Here is an 18306-nt window from a genome sequence, read left to right as displayed (position 1 = left end):
TCTACATCGGGTAATTTGTTTGTATCACATTTCTATATCGTACTAATATATTAAATTTTTATATTCCTTCTTCTTTTGTGCTTTGATGGAAATCTTAACTTTTTTTCGCTTTTTGTCGGAAAGACGGCTGTATCAGTTCTCGAAGGTGAATCCTCTTCGAAGTGATTGAAGGGATATATAAATGCACATATACAACTCAGAGATATAAAGAGCACACAGATAAACGAAAGTAAGAGTTCTGGTAAACCACAAAACACTAGATACTAGTTTCGCAAGATGGTATTTCGTTCCGTCTCAAATGAAAAAGATTTAAGACTATGTGTCGTCATGGTGGGTCTACCTGCAAGAGGTAAATCCTTCATTTCTCAAAAAATAATAAGATACTTATCATGGTTATCAATACCATCAAAATGTTTCAATATAGGTACTTATAGGAGAGATCTCGGAATAACTGAACCAAATTTTCAGTTTTTCAGCTTTACTAATGAAGAAAATTTTCAGTTAAGGGAACGTGCGATGAAACTAGCATTTGACGATATATTGAAATGGTTTAATGACGAAAATGGTGTAGTTGCTGTATTGGATGCTACAAATAGTACTAATGAAAGAAGGAAATGGATAAAGAAACATTGTGAACAAAATAATATTCATCCCATGTTTCTAGAAAGTTATTGTAATGATAACGATTTGATTTCAAGTAATGTAGTTGATATTGCCTCAACATCGCCTGATTATGAAAAAGTCACCTTGGAACAGGCAAAAGTAGATTTTTGGAAGAGGATAGATGAATATAAAGAAGTTTACCGAAGTTTAAGTTTAGAGATGGATCAAGATATTAGTTTCGTCAAATTAATTAATGTATCAGATGAAATCATTATAAATAAGATTCAAACTTACCTGGAAAGTAGAATTGTCTTTTACGTAATGAATATCCGTATCAAGCCAAAATGTATATGGTTATCAAGACATGGGGAATCGATATATAATTTGGAACAGAAAATTGGTGGTGATTCTGATCTTTCAGAAAGAGGATTTCAATACGCAAAGAAATTGAAAGGCATAGTGAAAGAAAATGCTGGTAATGTTGAATTATCCGTATGGACTTCAACATTGAAAAGAACACGACAGACTGCCCAACATTTACCGTATAAAAAAAAATTGCAATGGAAGGCCTTAGATGAACTGGATGCAGGAGTATGTGATGGAATGACGTATGAAGAGATTGAAGAAATATATCCTGATGACTTCAAGGCTCGTGATGATGATAAATATGAATATAGGTATCGCGGTGGTGAGTCTTATAGAGATGTTGTTATCAGGTTAGAGCCTGTAATAATGGAATTAGAAGGACAGGAAAATGTCTTGATAATTACACATCAAGCTGTTCTTAGGTGCATATACGCATATTTTATGAACGTTCCCCAGGAGGAGTCTCCTTGGATGTCAATTCCGTTGCATACTTTGATCAAATTGGAACCTAGGGCCTACGGAACAAAAGTCACTCGAATAAAGGCAAATATTCCAGCAGTCAGTACATATAAAGATAAAGGTACAAGTCACGTGGGTGAAAGACTGGAAACTGGTTCAGGCGCACATAGTTTATTGACTGGTACTCCAGAAATAAAAAAATGATATTTAATAAAAGATATCAATTTTGCAGAAGGTAGCGAAGCCATTTCAAAAATATGAATATATAAGTTCTGCAGAACTAACTATAAAAGTGATCTTGAATAATTTAATAGGTCTTTTAAAATTTAAAAAGTATGGTATATCTAACTTTTGTTGTAGTGAAGACCGGCTTTAGTAGCAATAGCATGGAGAGACTCGATATTTGAAGAACTATCACCAAAAAAAAAAAGACAATTGACTTTACTAATTCACAGATTTAAAAAGTGAATCGTATCTCAGTTAAAGTTCCATGATTCCGTTTTCCATCAATGTGTTATCCAAATCTAGTTAGATGTCAACTATGATATAGCATTAGAATACGAAAATTGAAAAGGCTTGTTTATATTTTCCTTTAGAGTCGCACATAGAGCCATTGCTAGGTTATTATTATTATGTGATCATTCCATTGTGGTTGCGAGTGTTTTAAAATTGTTTCACAACCTATTTAGTGTACCTGATTTTTGTCATTTTTTTCCTTTTTTGATGTAATTTTCTGCATGCACTCTTCGCAATTTACCCGAAAGGGAAAAACCTCAAAAAGATAGATGGCAAACTTTAACCCATAGTACCACTTCCCAGCTAGATAAGTTGAAAATCGCCAAAATCAGTCGACTTAGTGGGTAACTTTTGTTTCAAAAAAAGCTACTGAACTGTCGTCCATCATATATATTGCTGATATTTTCCAAAAAATGTCTCCCTTTTCATGATCTTCAAAGAAGTACCACAAGAGAACTCAATAAATGTTATTGAAAACTCCGACAAGATTCAAATTTGAAAAGAAAGTGCATACACCTCCAAGCTCAGAAAGAGATGGGAGTAGGACTTCAAAATCCAAGTTTCTCAAGGGGATATCTGGTAAAGTCTTTAGAAGGACGCCCGATATGAAACAACAGCAAGCATCGACTTTTGAGGAGTTCAGCCCTTTTACTCCAAGTGCTGGGTTAAATAATTCAAAGAGGCATATACCAAAACCATTGAATCTCTCAAAACCTCTATCACCACCTCCAACGATATCGAAGCATGACTCTTTTTCTAGGAGTAGCTCGACACTCGTCTCTTCTGGAAGAGCCGAGTTTGGTGACCTGGATTCTCCAGTTCACCTACAGCAACTCCCAAACAGAAGTGCCAATCGCTTCAGTAGCAAGAATTTAACTCGCGCTCTTATAAGAGAGTCTTCAGCATCTAGTCGAACTTCATCTGATGTCCGGACGCTCCCCAATAGCGATATTATAGTTTGGACCGATGCAGAAGATAACGACCCATATTTAGAAGAGAGCTCGCCAACTTTTTTGGCTACGGTTAATAGAAATATGAAGAAGTATAACTCTAATCATGGCCCAAAAAAGTTTGTGGGCGAAAGATGTGCTGTATGCCAAGAAGGTTTGAATAACAATTTTGCTGGTGAAAAAATAGTTGAATTGTCATGCTCACATCCAAATCATTATAGTTGTTACCTTACAATGCTTGGTTCAATACAAGGTAACAATAGCTTACCAAAATGCTATTTGTGTGGGCAGATTACAGGCCCCACTGATACAGAAACTTTACAAGAAATGAAATCAAAGCTGCTAGGCAGCAATGGTATAACTACTTCAACAAATCAACAGTGGATAGATCTAAGTCCGAGAAAGACATATTTTCCTCAATTCACACCGCTTGATCGAGTTATTCATACAGCAGATATTTCGCAAGATGGGTTTAAGATGCCTCCTTTGACAGGGAGAGACGATAGTCGTTCATTTGTGGAAAGCATACATAAAGAGAACATCTTTTCCAATACTGAGTTAAAAAATCCTTTCCAAATCGAGAAAGAGGAAATTGACTGTAAAAATGAAGAGTCTTATGAAGTCGGTGGGCCAGAAATTATAAGACTTGGAGACAATTCATTTGATTGCAAAATAACAATCCCAAATTTGGACACCAAGCCGATAGTGAAGGAGAGAATATTAAACAAAAGCGAACTTAGAGAGGAGTCCCTGATAAGAACGGAAATCGTCGGTTATTTTGAAGAAATCTTGAAGATAAATGAAGATATTGGGAAACTGCTGCTATTTGAAAAATGTAAGTATTCTGTAGAAGGGGAAGAATGGAGTTTTAACATTATTTTTTGCTTCTATGAAAGACTTTTGATTTTGTTCGATTTTTCAAATGAAAAGATTGTAGGTAGAGTGCCTGTAGATAGAGTGTACGATGTGACAAAAATCAGTGACCTCAAAATTCTCATTGGAATGAAAAGTACGATTCTTCCAGAGATGTATATTGAATTTTGTGGCCCTACTGAAGAGAAAACTGCCTTAAAATGGAAGTATTACATTGAAAACCTTGAGAAGGTGCCACTACTAAATCATATTACTTCTTCAACCACAGATTTTCTTCCTGAATCATTAGCTGTTCGGTTTAAATCATTTGCTAAGAATGCGGATTCCTTCAGTCCCAGACCATGGGTCCTCTCAAATTTCGATGCTCCATTGCAACTTATTGTATGTATGAACTTATCATCATTTGCCGATGAAAATGAAGATTATATTTCACTCAGGAAAAAAACGTTGAGTGTTATCCTAGAAAAATTGGGCGATGACGATTTACTGGGACTAGTTCTTGTTGGTAAGGATGGTAGTGGTAATGTTGGAGAGTATGGTACTTTTGTGGGTACAATCGATAAAAAGTGGCAAGGCTGGGAAGATGTACTTGAAACCATGGATGCCGTAAAAAAAGGTGTCTTCCAAGATCAAGAAAAAGAGATGCAGGTATTCCTTCAGACCTGTTACAGGCTAACAAGTACATTGCAAACAATGGAGGAGATACCAACATATTCGAAGCATATCATAATATTGAGAGAGAAAAGCATGCATGACGAAGAGGATATTTTAATAAGAAAGTATAGGACGAGGGTTATTGAAGATCAAAAATTCAGCATTGATGAGGTAGAACTAGATAGAGCGTTACTTGAGTCAAACAGCCTGAAGAATATTATTGATAACTATCATAAAGAAAATGTTAATAGTCTCATTATAAAAAAAGATGGTAAGAGTATGAGGATTGGAAATATGTCAATTGGTGATGAAAAGGTTGTCAATTTAAAGAAAATACTAGATGATGGAGCGTATGGAAGTATTATTGACATTGAATTAGAGTGGTTTGATTTAGCCAAAGGAAAGGTGGAGAAAAGAAAATGTCCATTGCTATAACTTTTGGGAGAAACCATAGGTCACTGATGGCCTGTTATAAAGTATGTAAAATAATGATCTGTATATGAATATTCTGACAACAAATTTATGTGGTGCAAGTTCCGCTACTTGGAAAATTAGCTTCAACACGATTCAGGCAAAAACGCTCCTCTAATATGGAGATATCTTAACGATTTGGGCAAAGGTTAACTTAATGAATCTATTTTTAGATAATAAAGAATAAAATGTTACCTTCAAGTTTAGATACGCATTATGTGATACTCCAATAAGTAACCATATAATCCTTGTTGTGAATTGTGGCGGTAACGTGTTTATTGTCGTTTTTTTCAAAATGATGGGGAAGAAGATAGTTTTCCTCCTTCATAGTGAATCATCAAGCAGTTCTTCATCAACGGAACAAATCAATCAACATATTTTATGTACGCTGAAATCTTGAACGTCTCTGAGCATACCGAGAGTGCCCACATTATATGAGACTGGTAGATCCTTGTAGTAGATAAAAATAACTAGTAGAATCCATCGTATGGCCTAAAGTACATTAAAAATAAAAAAAACACGAACAGCGTTGGCCTACAACAATCAAAATGTATACAATCGAGATAGAGACAATTTTGGCCCTGGCTCTCCCCGATCAGGAATACGTAATATTCATGGTCTGCTTTTTTCTGAGCCGCCTCCTTATTACCATCATATATAACAACAAAAAGGGCATATGACACGAAGAACACGCTGCTATTATTAGTCTAAAGTTTAGTCTATTTTGGGTTTTCTGAGCCAGATTGCGTTGAATCTAGAACCGGTACGTACGAGAGAGTGGATATTTTGTTCATTTATACATATAGAGTTCTCTCCGCTGTTTCTCTGTTTGCGCGATTTCAACATTCTTGCTACGAACTTCTCTGTTGTTGAGGTTCGCAAAAACAGGAAAAGCCTCGAAATTTTTTATGCTTTTCCAGGGCGAAATGACAGAAACTCGCTTAGAACCGGACAGGATTAAAGAAAAAAGAAACAACCGTCAATCGTCAAACTTAGAAGGCGATGGAGAGTAATGAAACGACAACAAACAAACAAACTAGTAAATAAACAACGCATTCATCAAATTTTTCGATCGGATCAATAGAGAAGTATATAAAAGTGAAAAAGCTACTTTTTGCTTAATTTTGAACATTCTTAGTGCTTGATTTTTGACTAAAATAATCGAGTATACCTACTACAAGATTTTAATTTCATAAATCTCATTCATTCGTTAAAATGCAATTTAAGAAAGTCGCCTTAGCAGCATCTGCAGCTGTCTCCACTGTTTCTGCCTCCGGTTACACCCCAGGTAACCCATGGAACACTTTAACCCCAAATGCCACCTATTCATGTGGTGTCTCTCAGTACACTTCCACTTTCGGTATTGCCATCCAAACTATTGGTAGTTCTTTAGCCAAGAGAGCTGCTATTTCTCAAATTGGTGATGGCCAAATTCAAGGCGCTGTCGCCACCTCTACCGTCGCTGCTGCTTCTCAAATCACTGACGGTCAAGTCGAAGCTACTGCCTCCTCCAAAGCTAAGACCACTTTGGCTCCATCTTCTTCTCCTTCTGAGAGCTCTTCTTCTGCCTCCAAAAGCTCTTCTTCTGCTTCTACCTGCGCTACCGCTTCTTTCGCCCCATCAGATGTTTCTTGTTCCAACTCTGGTACTCTCTCTCTATCCTTAAACGACGGTATCTTAACCGATGAAAATGGTAGAATTGGTTCTATCGTTGCTAACAGACAATTCCAATTCGATGGTCCACCACCACAAGCCGGTGCTATCTACGCTGCAGGTTGGTCCATTACTCCAGATGGTAACTTAGCCCTCGGTGACAACGACGTCTTTTATGAATGTTTATCCGGTAACTTCTACAACTTATACGATGAAAGTATTGGCGCTCAATGTTCCCCAATCCATCTAGAAATTGTTGGTTTAGTCGACTGTTAATTGCATAAGTGTTGAATTCATCACTTTTCATCTATTACAAAATTTTATATTATTTTTGATACCACTTTTAGGATACCCTTTAGAAAATCAAGATAATTCTTCGGTTTAGTTAGTTTTATGTTTCGTTGGTGTAACTCATTTCTATATATATTGCTACGCTGTATAGACTTTATGGATATTATATAAATCCACTTAATTTTACGTCAATATTTTCATGTTAATATCGTTTGAATAAGTAAAAATCAAACAGGACTTAGATCGTACTTTTCAGAGTAAACCTGTTAGGCTTTCTAGTAGATACAATGTCTTAATATTTAGGATCTCAGCAGTTTTTGGGATATACAGGGATTTTTTTTCTCTTAAGTCGAATGGATATGTGATTGTAGTTTGCTTTTACTCAAACTTTATACCCTGAGCCACACATAGTGTTTACGCCTCATGCTCTTTTGAGCCAAGCGAAATTTTAGCACTTTTTGGCTATTATGTCCATCTTCTTTTAGTCTCCAGATCATTTATATATATATATATATATTTGTGATGACGTGATTTAAAACGATGTTTAGTTCGAATAGCAATCGAGATACACCTCCAATCGTGATAAAATATGGTGGTCAAAGTGGCCATTTAGAAGATAAATTCACGCTTGCCCTGTTCAAGAGGTACTAAATAGACGTTTTTCCATTTTAGGAAAAGTAATTGCAATAGAAGAAACATAAAATATAATGTATATATAGAAGATCTATGAATGACGGCTCAAAATAAACTCAGGCATACTTTCACTTAACTAGACTGTGAAGAAAGTAAATTGATACTGCACATCTTTTGGCAGCCTCTCTATTCTTTTTCGAGTAAGCATCCCTCGTCTAAAAGACTAACGAAATGTTTTTTTCCCGAGGTTAAAATTGCCAATAAAACTCAGATAGAAGCCCATTCGATAGTATGAATTCAAATAGCTTGGCATTTTCGTTTCCTAGTGGCTACGAAAGTCAAAGCCATTATATGCATTCTAGTCGACCGCATAATTTTCATTTGCCGAATTAATCAGAAAAAAGTCCAATCTCTTTTCCTAAAAGGGAATGGAATTGGTTCCTCCTCTTTTGTTTTTTTCCCGAAAAAGTCAAAATGGCTGGTTTGAGTTTTGCCAAGAGAATCTTGGCAAAATAAGGTTTTATTTAACTGTAGGTTTTTGATGAGGCCATGTACATCAAGATTGAAATATTAAATTTTTGCTCAGCATTTTACATGGGGAAAGTATGTTGCCAGATTGGACATACGATTGCCATCTCAAGGAACTGCGTAGAGAATGTTTCACCGAATTACTTCCTTTTACACACTACAAATTTGCAAACGTGTAGTTAACGCTCTGGAGATCTAAGAGATTTCTGTGGCTTTGTATTGCGTATATTGAACCTTGATATATTACCATTTATTGGCTGGAGAAAGACCAGCCATCTAATTATAGACGCAAAACAACTTTTTCATTTTTTGATCACAAAAACATATATAAATCGAAGAAATTTTACATATGATTGAGGATTTCCCTCTTAATCAACTTTAAAAAGATCACTATACTGAACTCAAATTAATCTCCAATACTCTATTAAAATGCAATACAAAAAAGTTTTAGCTACTGCTGTAATTTCAACAACTGCTCTATCCGCATATGTTCCAAGTGAACCTTGGACTACTTTGACACCAACTGCTACTTACAGCGGTGGGATCACAGACTATTCCTCATCTTTTGGCATTGCTGTTCAACCAATTTCCACTTCTACTGCATTAGCTAAAAGAGCCAAGACCACTGCCGAAGCTGTCTCTCAAATTGGAGATGGTCAAATTCAAGCCACTACAGCAACCAGCACTAGCAAGAAGACCAAGACAACAGCGGCCGCTGTCTCACAAATTGGTGATGGTCAAATTCAGGCTGCCACCAGTACTTCATCATCAAGTACCAAGACAAAGACAACTGCTACTGCTGTATCACAAATAGGTGATGGCCAAATTCAAGCCGCTACTAGTACCACTCAAAGCAAAGTCAGCGCTGCAGCTGTCTCTCAAATAGGTGATGGTCAAATACAGGCCTCTACTTTGACATCTTCTTCCACCTCTGCAACTAAAAAAGACAAATCCTCTTCAACTTCTACTTCAACTTCTACTTCAGCAGCAACTTCGGAAAGTTCTTCCTCATCCAGCGACCCAGTTAGTGCAGTTTCATGCAAGAATAACGGTACTTTAGCAATGACACTAGACGGTAGTATATTGACCGATGAAAAGGGTAGAATTGGTTCCATCGTTGCCAACAGACAGTTCCAATTCGATGGTCCACCACCACAAGCCGGTGCTATCTATGCTGCAGGTTGGTCCATTACTCCAGATGGTAACTTAGCCATTGGTGACAATGATGTCTTTTACGAATGTCTATCTGGTGACTTCTACAACTTGTATGATGAGAGTATTGGTTCTCAATGTTCACCAATTCACTTAGAAGTTGTAGATTTAGTCGATTGCTGATCATATTCCAACTTTTTTTTTCATTTTAGATTATGGGAAATTTTTTTTTTTCATTTTTTACTGCATTTATGTTCATTCTCCTTCATTAAGTAAGCATTAGTTCATTTCAGTCTAAGCTAAAGCCTAGAAAATTCTATGTAGGCATATGTAAGACTCTTTTGTCATTTTTTTTTATCAAAATAAACTTGTATTCGAAAAACTCTCTTTGGAACTAAAATTAATAGAAAATGTTGAATGGTGAATGGTTGAAATCACATTCTCTTCTCTTTTTTTGTTAGCATTTTCTTACAATTCAGGAACTATGTGTTTGTTCTTTTTAAAAGAGCCTGAAGAAGAAAGAGCAGTTTTATAGTCAGTTGCTGTTAGTGACCTTTTGCAGAAGACCACTTGAAAACTATCCTCCAAATAACAGTACGATCATAGTAATCCATGGCAGTTTATGCATTCAAAAATTGTAACTGCTTGACAAGTAATATTCTCAGCACTTTCTTAAAATAGACGAATTAGGTTCTAGTGATCAATATATACAGTATGGAATGGTCTTGAAAAGATATCCAGACGTTTGCTGTAGCAAAGTTTCTGCTAGTCAATATTAGATATAACGAATATCGGCACCGACAAGTAATATTAAAGCAAATATGTATATAAGGTAACGAAATGAGGAAAATTTCGTGCAGGGTTATTTACTGAGTTAAGTGGAAGAATAATCTCTACAGTAAACTAAGAACATCCATTGAAAATTTATCTCGTACTTTGAACGGAAGTAGTATTGTTATCAGTTGTAGTTTTACTTTGATGTAACATAGTTGTAATCGTTGAGAAGCCGCAGTTGTAGAATTTAGTAGTAAATTGTCTCTGATTATATAAAATAATCTAAATTAAAGTTAAGTAACACTAAATTTGTTTAAAATGGCATCATACTGACACTTCAATGTTTTGATAATTAGAATAGCAAAGTTAGATAGTTTTAGAAGAATTACACAATAAACATGGCGTGGTAAACACGACCACGTACCAAGATGTAATAAATATGGCATCATATTTATGACAACGCAAACTTATGAATCTGGAACATGATAATTGTTATAAATCAAAATGTGTTGTTAAAGTATAAGTACTCAGATGAACATTGAAGTTTGATCAAGGTTTGTCTCACTTCTATTATTTTATATAATTTATTTTATATACAACCAGCCCATTATTTGGCATAACCACTGTTTAATAAGAATTACTTTAATAACTTGACTGAATTATATCAACATGAACACTCATAACGAGAATAATATGCAAGAAATCAGCTCTGGTCTTCCTTTACGTCAGAACTAAATAACCGAACTATTTCTATTCTGAAAATGTCTGAGTTTTATACATTTGAAATTAGCTAATACTAATTTGAATTGTTCTATTGAGGTCCTTGTCCTCAACTAATTTCTATACTTGCTTCTTGTCTTTTGAGTTGAGGTGCAACCAACATTGACATATCAGGAAAGTTTCCTTCCATAGTTTGTTTCACCCTCAATAATTTTGTTCATAGCTCACCTAATTTAGTAAGTGGCTATACAACACTGTTCTTCCATGTATCCATATCGTAGAAATAACATTTCCGTCATTTTTAAATGAATACACATAAGGAGTTTGAGTAAGGAATTGGTAGTCACAAATAGAGTATAAATAGGAATTCACATTCGCATAAGATTTTCATATTTTGTGTGAATTGTGCACAAAGTTTATATATAGTGGATTAGTTTATCTGAAAACTGTTGTAGTTAGCCAGTTGTATGTTACAACAAAACTGAAAATAGCATCCGATATAGTGTAACGGCTATCACATCACGCTTTCACCGTGGAGACCGGGGTTCGACTCCCCGTATCGGAGTTTTTTAACTTCGTTCAACTCAGTCCTCGTCCATTATTTTTGCTTTGTAAAATTTAGGAATTATATTCAAATTCCCAGCTAATTATGGAATGAATCTCTGGCTTTTCAGCCTTACTTGGGGATATAAAGATCGTTTGAATTCATGTTACAATATCTTACAATTGGATGGTGAAGCTGCTAAGTAAACGATTAAATGATTTTGAGACTATTGATATAATGTGTGTCCCCTATATAACAATAGTAGAAATATCTCATTGCTCCGGTTTTACATGATTTTTGAGTAATTGTTTGTTCGATATCGTTAACAATTCTATACTGGAGAATAAGTGAAAGAAGAACTAAAGATTAAATTATTCCGAACTAAAATAAAAAAACTTAAATTTGGCTACTATATTAAAATTATGTTGATAGTCGATCAAGCTCACCAACTTTAAAAAACACTGACCTATTAGACGTCTCAAATCCCCCAAGATAGCATTTTTTGAAAGCTTTTTGGTTCTGTCACTTTATGCTTTTTCATGGCCATTCGCCAAAATCATTTCGCTTTTGTTACATGAAGGAAAAAAATCTCATAAATATCATTTTTCAATGAAGAATAGATCAGAAAACCATTGCTGTCTGTGCAGTGCTTTAAGACATTTGCCCCTTCCATCCACTTTGTTACCACTGTAATATACTTCATTAGCTTTAAAATAGCTCATTACACATCCATTTTTAATGAGATCAAATGGCGGATACCATTGAAATAGAATTAGATAACACTACACATTATTCCATACTGGGGCTAACGCCAAATGCCACCGATATTGAGATACGTAAATCATACATGAACCTAGCTCGAAAGCTACATCCTGATAAATCAAAATCAGAGGCTACTGGTGAATTATTTAAGCTGGTAGTTCATGCTCACTCAATTCTGACAGATGTAGAAAAGAAAAGAGCTTACGATGCAGAACTACTAAAGAGTGGTTTGTATGACTATTTATCAAGGGATAATTCCAAAAGTGGCATATCTCCAGAGATACATTCTCCAAAGCCAAGAAGGAAAAATAAGCCGTATGAGCAACAACCATATGGCTTTGGCACTGAGGAAAATGAGAATAATAAATCAAGTGTACCAATATTCCAGTCATTTAATTTGAAGTCTTATCAAAGAACTCAAAAATATTCCAAAAAAGAGGATACTGGAGGGCAACCTGGAAGAAAAAACAAATATGAATCAATGTTTACAGTAGAAACAGATTTCAGCCAACCAGACGAGCCAATTCCTAATGATAACATTCCATATACTCCACAAAAATCTCCCATTGAGGATGATGAAGATGATGTTTCGAGGACTAATTCAAATAGCCCCTCGGGTCTTCCAGACTCCAAAAGCGATGGCACTCCTCCTCACAGCAACAATACCGCAAAGCGTAACTTGAATAATACTGTGGCTACACCCGAAAATGATAACGGAGGAAAAGGAGGAGATGCACAAAAAGTGAGTGGCCGTTCGAAACTGCATAAGGTAGATACTTCAAACCCATTCACGAACCAAAGTTTCAGTGGAAATAACAAAACATTTGGAAGTCATGATAATAGACATTATGCGCGAACTAAATACGAAACAAGAGAAAATAACAGAAGATCAACGTCCCCAATCAAATCCACGCCGACATCTCACAAATTCACTAGCCATTGGAACAGTCTCAAGGATATAATAGATAAATTGAACCAGAATACACACAATAGTAAAGCTGAGAAAGAAAGTAGTGTACAAACTGAAATTGAAAGTGATGGCGTAAGTTCCACGGTTGAAGACCCAATCAATATGGATGACTTGTCTATAGGAGGAGGTGAAACACGGCGTAAAAAGAAAAAAGTACAAACAGAGGATAATACCCGGAAAGAGAGATCCTTTGATATGACTAATATCAATGAAACCATTGACAATATTCCAATTAGCAAAAAGCAAAGATTTTCGCAGTCATCTGAAAATTTACACGAGGCAGTAAATCATACACTACCAAGATTTTATAAGAGTGAAAAAGTTAATGACGATATTAGCCAAGATTTTAACAATCTTAATATAAAATTCCCTGATATACCAAATTTCCAAATTGATCTATTTGATATATTCCAACTGGAACATTGTAGAACGGAAGTAATAATTTTCAATGATGAATGTAACAATATAAAGGAACAACTCCTCGAAAAATATTTCGACAGATTACACTCTGACGTTAAGAATAATGTAAAACTAATGAAAGTCGAAAACTTTGATTTTTGGTTGAAAAGCAGGAAATTCGATCTGGAGCTGATAAACAAAATAAACGAATTGGAGTATCGACAGAGTCTCGTCGCTCAGACATTCATCAATCTAAGTAAAAGTGTATACTCCTCACAAGTATAAATTAATAATTAATTACTATACAATCAAGCTAATACATCGTCTCATCTGTCGGCTTAAATCTCTGGAATAAAATCACAATTTTTTTGGTGTCAATAAAAGTGAAAAATTAACTATTTCGGAGAAAGAAGAAAAAGGGAAATATAATGCTTGATGAAAAAAAAGTAGTCGAAAATGCATGTGAGAAAAATAGTTCAATTAACTTCATCACATCGCAAATAACCTTCCTTTCTACTTTGGATTGTATAGGTTGTAATATTTCTCGAACATTTGCATCCTATTACGTCTCTTATTGACTTGAGTAGTTGCAGCTTTTTTTTTCTGAGTGCTCCCAAGACATACTACACTATTTCTATTACAGAGATACGTCATTAAGTCATGTCGATGCAAAATTTGATCCACGAAAGCTCTAAGATGCATACAATCCAGAGTCCTAACAATACTTTCAACAGTGGGACCGACAATAGTAGTAACGCCACGTCAGGCTCATCCACTTCAAATCTTTATTTAACGGCAAAAGGAGAAGAACAATCAATTACCGACTCAGTCTATTATAACGAGTTTCAAAGGCAAATTATACCGGAAGAAGATGACTTGAAAGATGATATAATCCAAACACACATGCCAGAATCAGCAGACCATGAAATGAGACGAATTCGTGCACTACAGCCTAATTTACAAGGTAAGCCTACGTCTGGAAAATATTCCCTGAAAGATTTTCAGATATTGAGAACTCTGGGGACAGGATCGTTTGGTAGAGTCCATTTGATAAGATCTAATCACAACGGTAGGTTCTATGCTTTAAAAATACTGAAAAAGCGACTAATCGTGAAGTTAAAGCAAGTAGAACATACTAATGACGAAAGGCTTATGCTATCTCTTGTCTCACATCCATTCATTGTTAGGATGTGGGGGACTTTTCAAGATTCGGTGCACTTATATATGGTAATGGACTATGTTGAGGGTGGTGAGCTATTTTCATTATTGAGGAAGTCGCAAAGATTTCCAAATCCTGTGGCCAAGTTTTATGCAGCCGAAGTTTGCCTATCATTAGAATATCTCCATAGCAAGGACATTATCTACAGGGACCTAAAACCTGAAAATATTTTGTTAGACAAAAATGGCCATATAAAACTAACAGATTTTGGATTTGCCAAATATGTGCCGGATGTTACATATACTTTATGCGGTACCCCGGACTATATTGCACCGGAAGTTGTGAGCACAAAACCCTACAATAAGTCTGTTGATTGGTGGAGTTTTGGAATACTAATTTACGAAATGTTAGCAGGACACACACCATTTTATGACTCCAATACAGTTAAGACTTACGAAAATATCTTGAATGCCAAATTAAAGTTCCCCGCATTTTTCCATCCTGATGTAAGGGACTTACTAAGCCAATTAATTACAAAAGATCTGAGTAATAGACTGGGGAATTTACAGAATGGTAGTGAAGACGTTAAGAGACACCCATGGTTTAGTGAAGTTATTTGGGACAAATTATTGAGTAAAAATATTGAAACGCCATATGAGCCTCCAATTCAGCAGGGACAAGGTGATACATCCCAATTTGATAGATATCCTGAAGAGGATGAAACTTATGGTGTTGTATGTGAGGATCCATACTCCAATCTATTCACAAATTTCTAAAATGGGATTTGAAAAAGAAATGTCACAAACATAGAAGAGGGGAAAGGGAGAATAATTCAATTGTGAAACCAGGTGTAGGTTCGCCAAATATTATACAAGACTTTCTGTATATAATTACAGTAGATTTGCTTAAGCATGATGTATTGATGGAAAAGACTAGAACTATTGGTCCTCGAAGAGTCGTCATGTACAAAACTCAGAGTTTCCGATCGGGACTTCGTATATCATAGCCCTTGACGATTTTTAAGGATCCAAAGCAGCCATTGATGGTACTGGATGGTTATTTCTAGCATCAAACTTGTGCCATTTTGAGTGAAAATTTTTTTTTCCTCGAGACGAAAAGGCAAAAAAAAGAATACGTAATTTGCATTTTTTTCATCGCAAGATGAGGATATTTTTTTTTTCCCGGCTCGTAATATTTGTTTAGTGAGGAAAATCAAAGTCAATAGAAAAAAAGAAGAGAGAGAGAGAAAAAGTGTATTTGGTAACTAAGCCAAGCCTCTTTAAATATAGGCTTATTTATTTACATAAATCAGATTATTTTGAAACACTAGAGCCTAAGTTGAAGCTAGGAATAAAAAAATCAGATAAGTACATGTTAAAATCTGAAGATAAAGTGGCTGATAGTGCTTCTGTTAAGAGGAATCGTTCTCTGTCTGCTTCATTTAAGGGTTTATTTAGGAGTACCTCCAGTACTAACAATAGTACCATTAACATCAAGGGTGGTCACCCCAATAAAATAGAAACTCAAACAAAGAGAACGGCAAATCCGGATAATTCAATATTAAGTAAGTTGACAGCTTCTAAGGAACATGAACTTCATACTTCTAGGAACAGATCTGCAGTAACTAGCCCTATGAGTGCGAATGCTGACAATACTGTTTCACCTGTTCAAAGCCCAAAGTTGAGTGGTAAGCATGGCGTTCGAACTGTTGGAAAGATGACTCTATCAAGGGCAGGATCGATGAATTCTCAGGAATCATTTACGAGTGATTATATAATAGAAGAAGAAGACGATGAAGAAGAAAATCTGGGAGATCATCAGAGAAGACAAAGAATAAGTAAGAGGGAAAGTCGTAAAGACAGTACCTCTCCTGTGGGCATCGATGGCTTGATCTCACTAGATGCTAGATTAGAATCTAGATCCTCCCAGGAAAGTACTGAAAGTGTTGAAAACAAGAAATGTTCCAATAATAATAGCACAGGTCAGATTTTCAATAGGTCAAGAAGTCGAAGAAATAGTGTAAAAGCAAATAGCTCCAATGCCAGAAGGTCCCTATCGTTGAAAAAAGTAAACTCATTTTCTTCGATAAATAGTGCTAATAACACTAACAGCTCCATAATGAGTAGCCCTAAGCCTCCTTATATCCGTGGAAGAGCTCATGCAGATACGATAAGTGCTACAACTTTACCGACTTCTCGTAATGTCAGTGAAAAGGATAAGGAGGAGTTGAAATGTATTTTACAGGTGGAAAGCTTCAAAGTTTTCGAGAATGGTTCCCATGAACATAACTTGAAGATGTTGTCACTAGTTTCTGGTAACGTTGACACAGATAAAGTTAAAAGTCCTACAGGAAATAACCTCTTTTCCTTTTCTGGTATTTTTAAAAATCATTCTAAGGCTGATGAGGCTAATGCAGACTATCAGATCACCCCTAATAAATACGAAAATGCAAAGTCCTTAATACCTCCTAAAAGAATTCTTGCATGCAAAACTACAGACAAAGTTGATAAATATAGATCAAGAAGTCGCTCCAACGGTTCCACTTCTTCAGACGATGATGAAGAAGAAGATGGGAAGATCCCCGAAGTGGTGAACTCCAAGGCTGCGGTAAGTTCTCCAGAATTGAAATTGATCAATAAGTTATCAGAAAAGATTCATAACCATCTACAAATAAAAACCGTTACTATTAATAACAATACCACGCTAGATACATCAGGCGAAAATGAGATACCAGCATTTTCAGACTTGTATGGTAAGAGTATTGGTCACATTGGCCACGGGGCTTACGGTGTTGTCAGTGTATGCGCAAGACCTATCAAGTACACCGATATACCACCTCTTCAGGCATTTACAAAAGAGGGTAAAATCTTTTTCGCAGTTAAAGAGTTGAAACCAAGAAGTACTGATCAAGTAGAAAAATTCAGTAGTAAAATAACGTCTGAGTTCATTATAGGACACTCACTGAGTACATCTCATACAAGCCTTAATAATAATGGTACTATGGTGAAGACTTCTCCGCCTCCTAATATTTTAAAAATTTTTGATCTAATGGAAAATAACGATTCATTTATTGAAGTTATGGAGTTTTGCCCATCTGGGGATCTTTACAGTTTATTAACAAGAAAATCCAAAGGTGGTACAGCATTACATCCTGTAGAAGCTGATTGTTTCATGAAACAATTGTTGCACGGTGTCAAATTCATGCATGATCATGGGGTCGCACATTGTGATTTGAAGCCTGAAAATATATTATTCCATCCAAACGGGCTCCTTAAGATATGTGATTTCGGTACCAGTTGTGTATTCCAAACGGCATGGGAGAAACATGTTCATTTCCAGAGTGGTGCAATGGGGTCTGAACCATACGTCGCCCCTGAAGAATTTATACAGGATAAAAAATATGACCCCAGGTTAGTCGATCTTTGGAGTATAGGTGTTGTCTATTGTACTATGGTACTGGGTCATTACCTTTGGAAAATTGCTGTCAAGGAGAAAGATGCATTATATGCATCATTTGTTGAGGAGATAACAGAGGATAAACAATTTTACGTATTTGAGGATTTGAGACATGTTAACCATGAAATAAATAGGTTGAGAAGAATTGCTTTGTACAAAATATTCCAATGGAATCCACAAAAGAGGATTACAGTCGAGGAATTACTACATGGTCCATGGATGAAACATACTAGATGTTGTGTTTCTTACAGAAATTCCGATATACTTCCCGTGTATGAAGAAAAGAGAAGAATTGGCATGAATAAATAATATTTTTATTTCTCAAATTACACTTTATGTATACATTGTAAATGAAATATGTAGACCAACGACC

The 18306-nt window shown here is 35.6% G+C and overlaps 7 protein-coding genes and 1 non-coding gene across 8 annotated transcripts; all 8 read left to right on the top strand.

Moving 5' to 3' along the window:
• Window positions 1–276: 276 nt before the first annotated feature.
• Window positions 277–1632, top strand: FBP26 (fructose-2,6-bisphosphatase; the record flags this gene model as incomplete). The annotated part of the gene is made up of 1 exon (XM_003957868.1): window positions 277–1632. One exon carries the CDS (start codon window positions 277–279, stop codon window positions 1630–1632), a length of 1356 nt encoding a protein of 451 aa, XP_003957917.1.
• A 776-nt stretch (window positions 1633–2408) lies between these two features.
• On the top strand, window positions 2409–4856 carry FAR1 (cyclin-dependent protein serine/threonine kinase inhibiting protein FAR1; the record flags this gene model as incomplete). Its single annotated transcript, XM_003957867.1, has 1 exon — window positions 2409–4856. The coding sequence occupies one exon, from the start codon at window positions 2409–2411 to the stop codon at window positions 4854–4856; it is 2448 nt and encodes an 815-aa protein (XP_003957916.1).
• Window positions 4857–6107: 1251 nt separating this feature from the next.
• On the top strand, window positions 6108–6821 carry KAFR0F01830 (uncharacterized protein; the record flags this gene model as incomplete). Its single annotated transcript, XM_003957866.1, has 1 exon — window positions 6108–6821. One exon carries the CDS (start codon window positions 6108–6110, stop codon window positions 6819–6821), a length of 714 nt encoding a protein of 237 aa, XP_003957915.1.
• Window positions 6822–8426: 1605 nt separating this feature from the next.
• Window positions 8427–9332, top strand: KAFR0F01820 (uncharacterized protein; the record flags this gene model as incomplete). The annotated part of the gene is made up of 1 exon (XM_003957865.1): window positions 8427–9332. One exon carries the CDS (start codon window positions 8427–8429, stop codon window positions 9330–9332), a length of 906 nt encoding a protein of 301 aa, XP_003957914.1.
• Window positions 9333–11136: 1804 nt separating this feature from the next.
• On the top strand, window positions 11137–11208 carry KAFR0Ftrna14E. The gene has a single exon. It is a non-coding gene; the product is annotated as a tRNA-Glu (tRNA).
• Window positions 11209–11935: 727 nt separating this feature from the next.
• On the top strand, window positions 11936–13603 carry JJJ2 (Jjj2p; the record flags this gene model as incomplete). Its single annotated transcript, XM_003957864.1, has 1 exon — window positions 11936–13603. One exon carries the CDS (start codon window positions 11936–11938, stop codon window positions 13601–13603), a length of 1668 nt encoding a protein of 555 aa, XP_003957913.1.
• Window positions 13604–13978: 375 nt separating this feature from the next.
• KAFR0F01800 (cAMP-dependent protein kinase) lies at window positions 13979–15253 on the top strand (the record flags this gene model as incomplete). Its single annotated transcript, XM_003957863.1, has 1 exon — window positions 13979–15253. The coding sequence occupies one exon, from the start codon at window positions 13979–13981 to the stop codon at window positions 15251–15253; it is 1275 nt and encodes a 424-aa protein (XP_003957912.1).
• Window positions 15254–15848: 595 nt separating this feature from the next.
• HAL5 (protein kinase HAL5) lies at window positions 15849–18242 on the top strand (the record flags this gene model as incomplete). Its single annotated transcript, XM_003957862.1, has 1 exon — window positions 15849–18242. One exon carries the CDS (start codon window positions 15849–15851, stop codon window positions 18240–18242), a length of 2394 nt encoding a protein of 797 aa, XP_003957911.1.
• Between the last annotated feature and the right edge of the window lie 64 nt (window positions 18243–18306).

This window comes from Kazachstania africana, chromosome 6 (assembly GCF_000304475.1).
Source record: "Kazachstania africana CBS 2517 chromosome 6, complete genome".
NCBI lineage: Eukaryota > Fungi > Ascomycota > Saccharomycetes > Saccharomycetales > Saccharomycetaceae > Kazachstania > Kazachstania africana.
The sequence above is the reverse complement of the archived record's forward strand: the minus strand, read 5'-3'. Positions and strand labels throughout refer to the sequence as shown.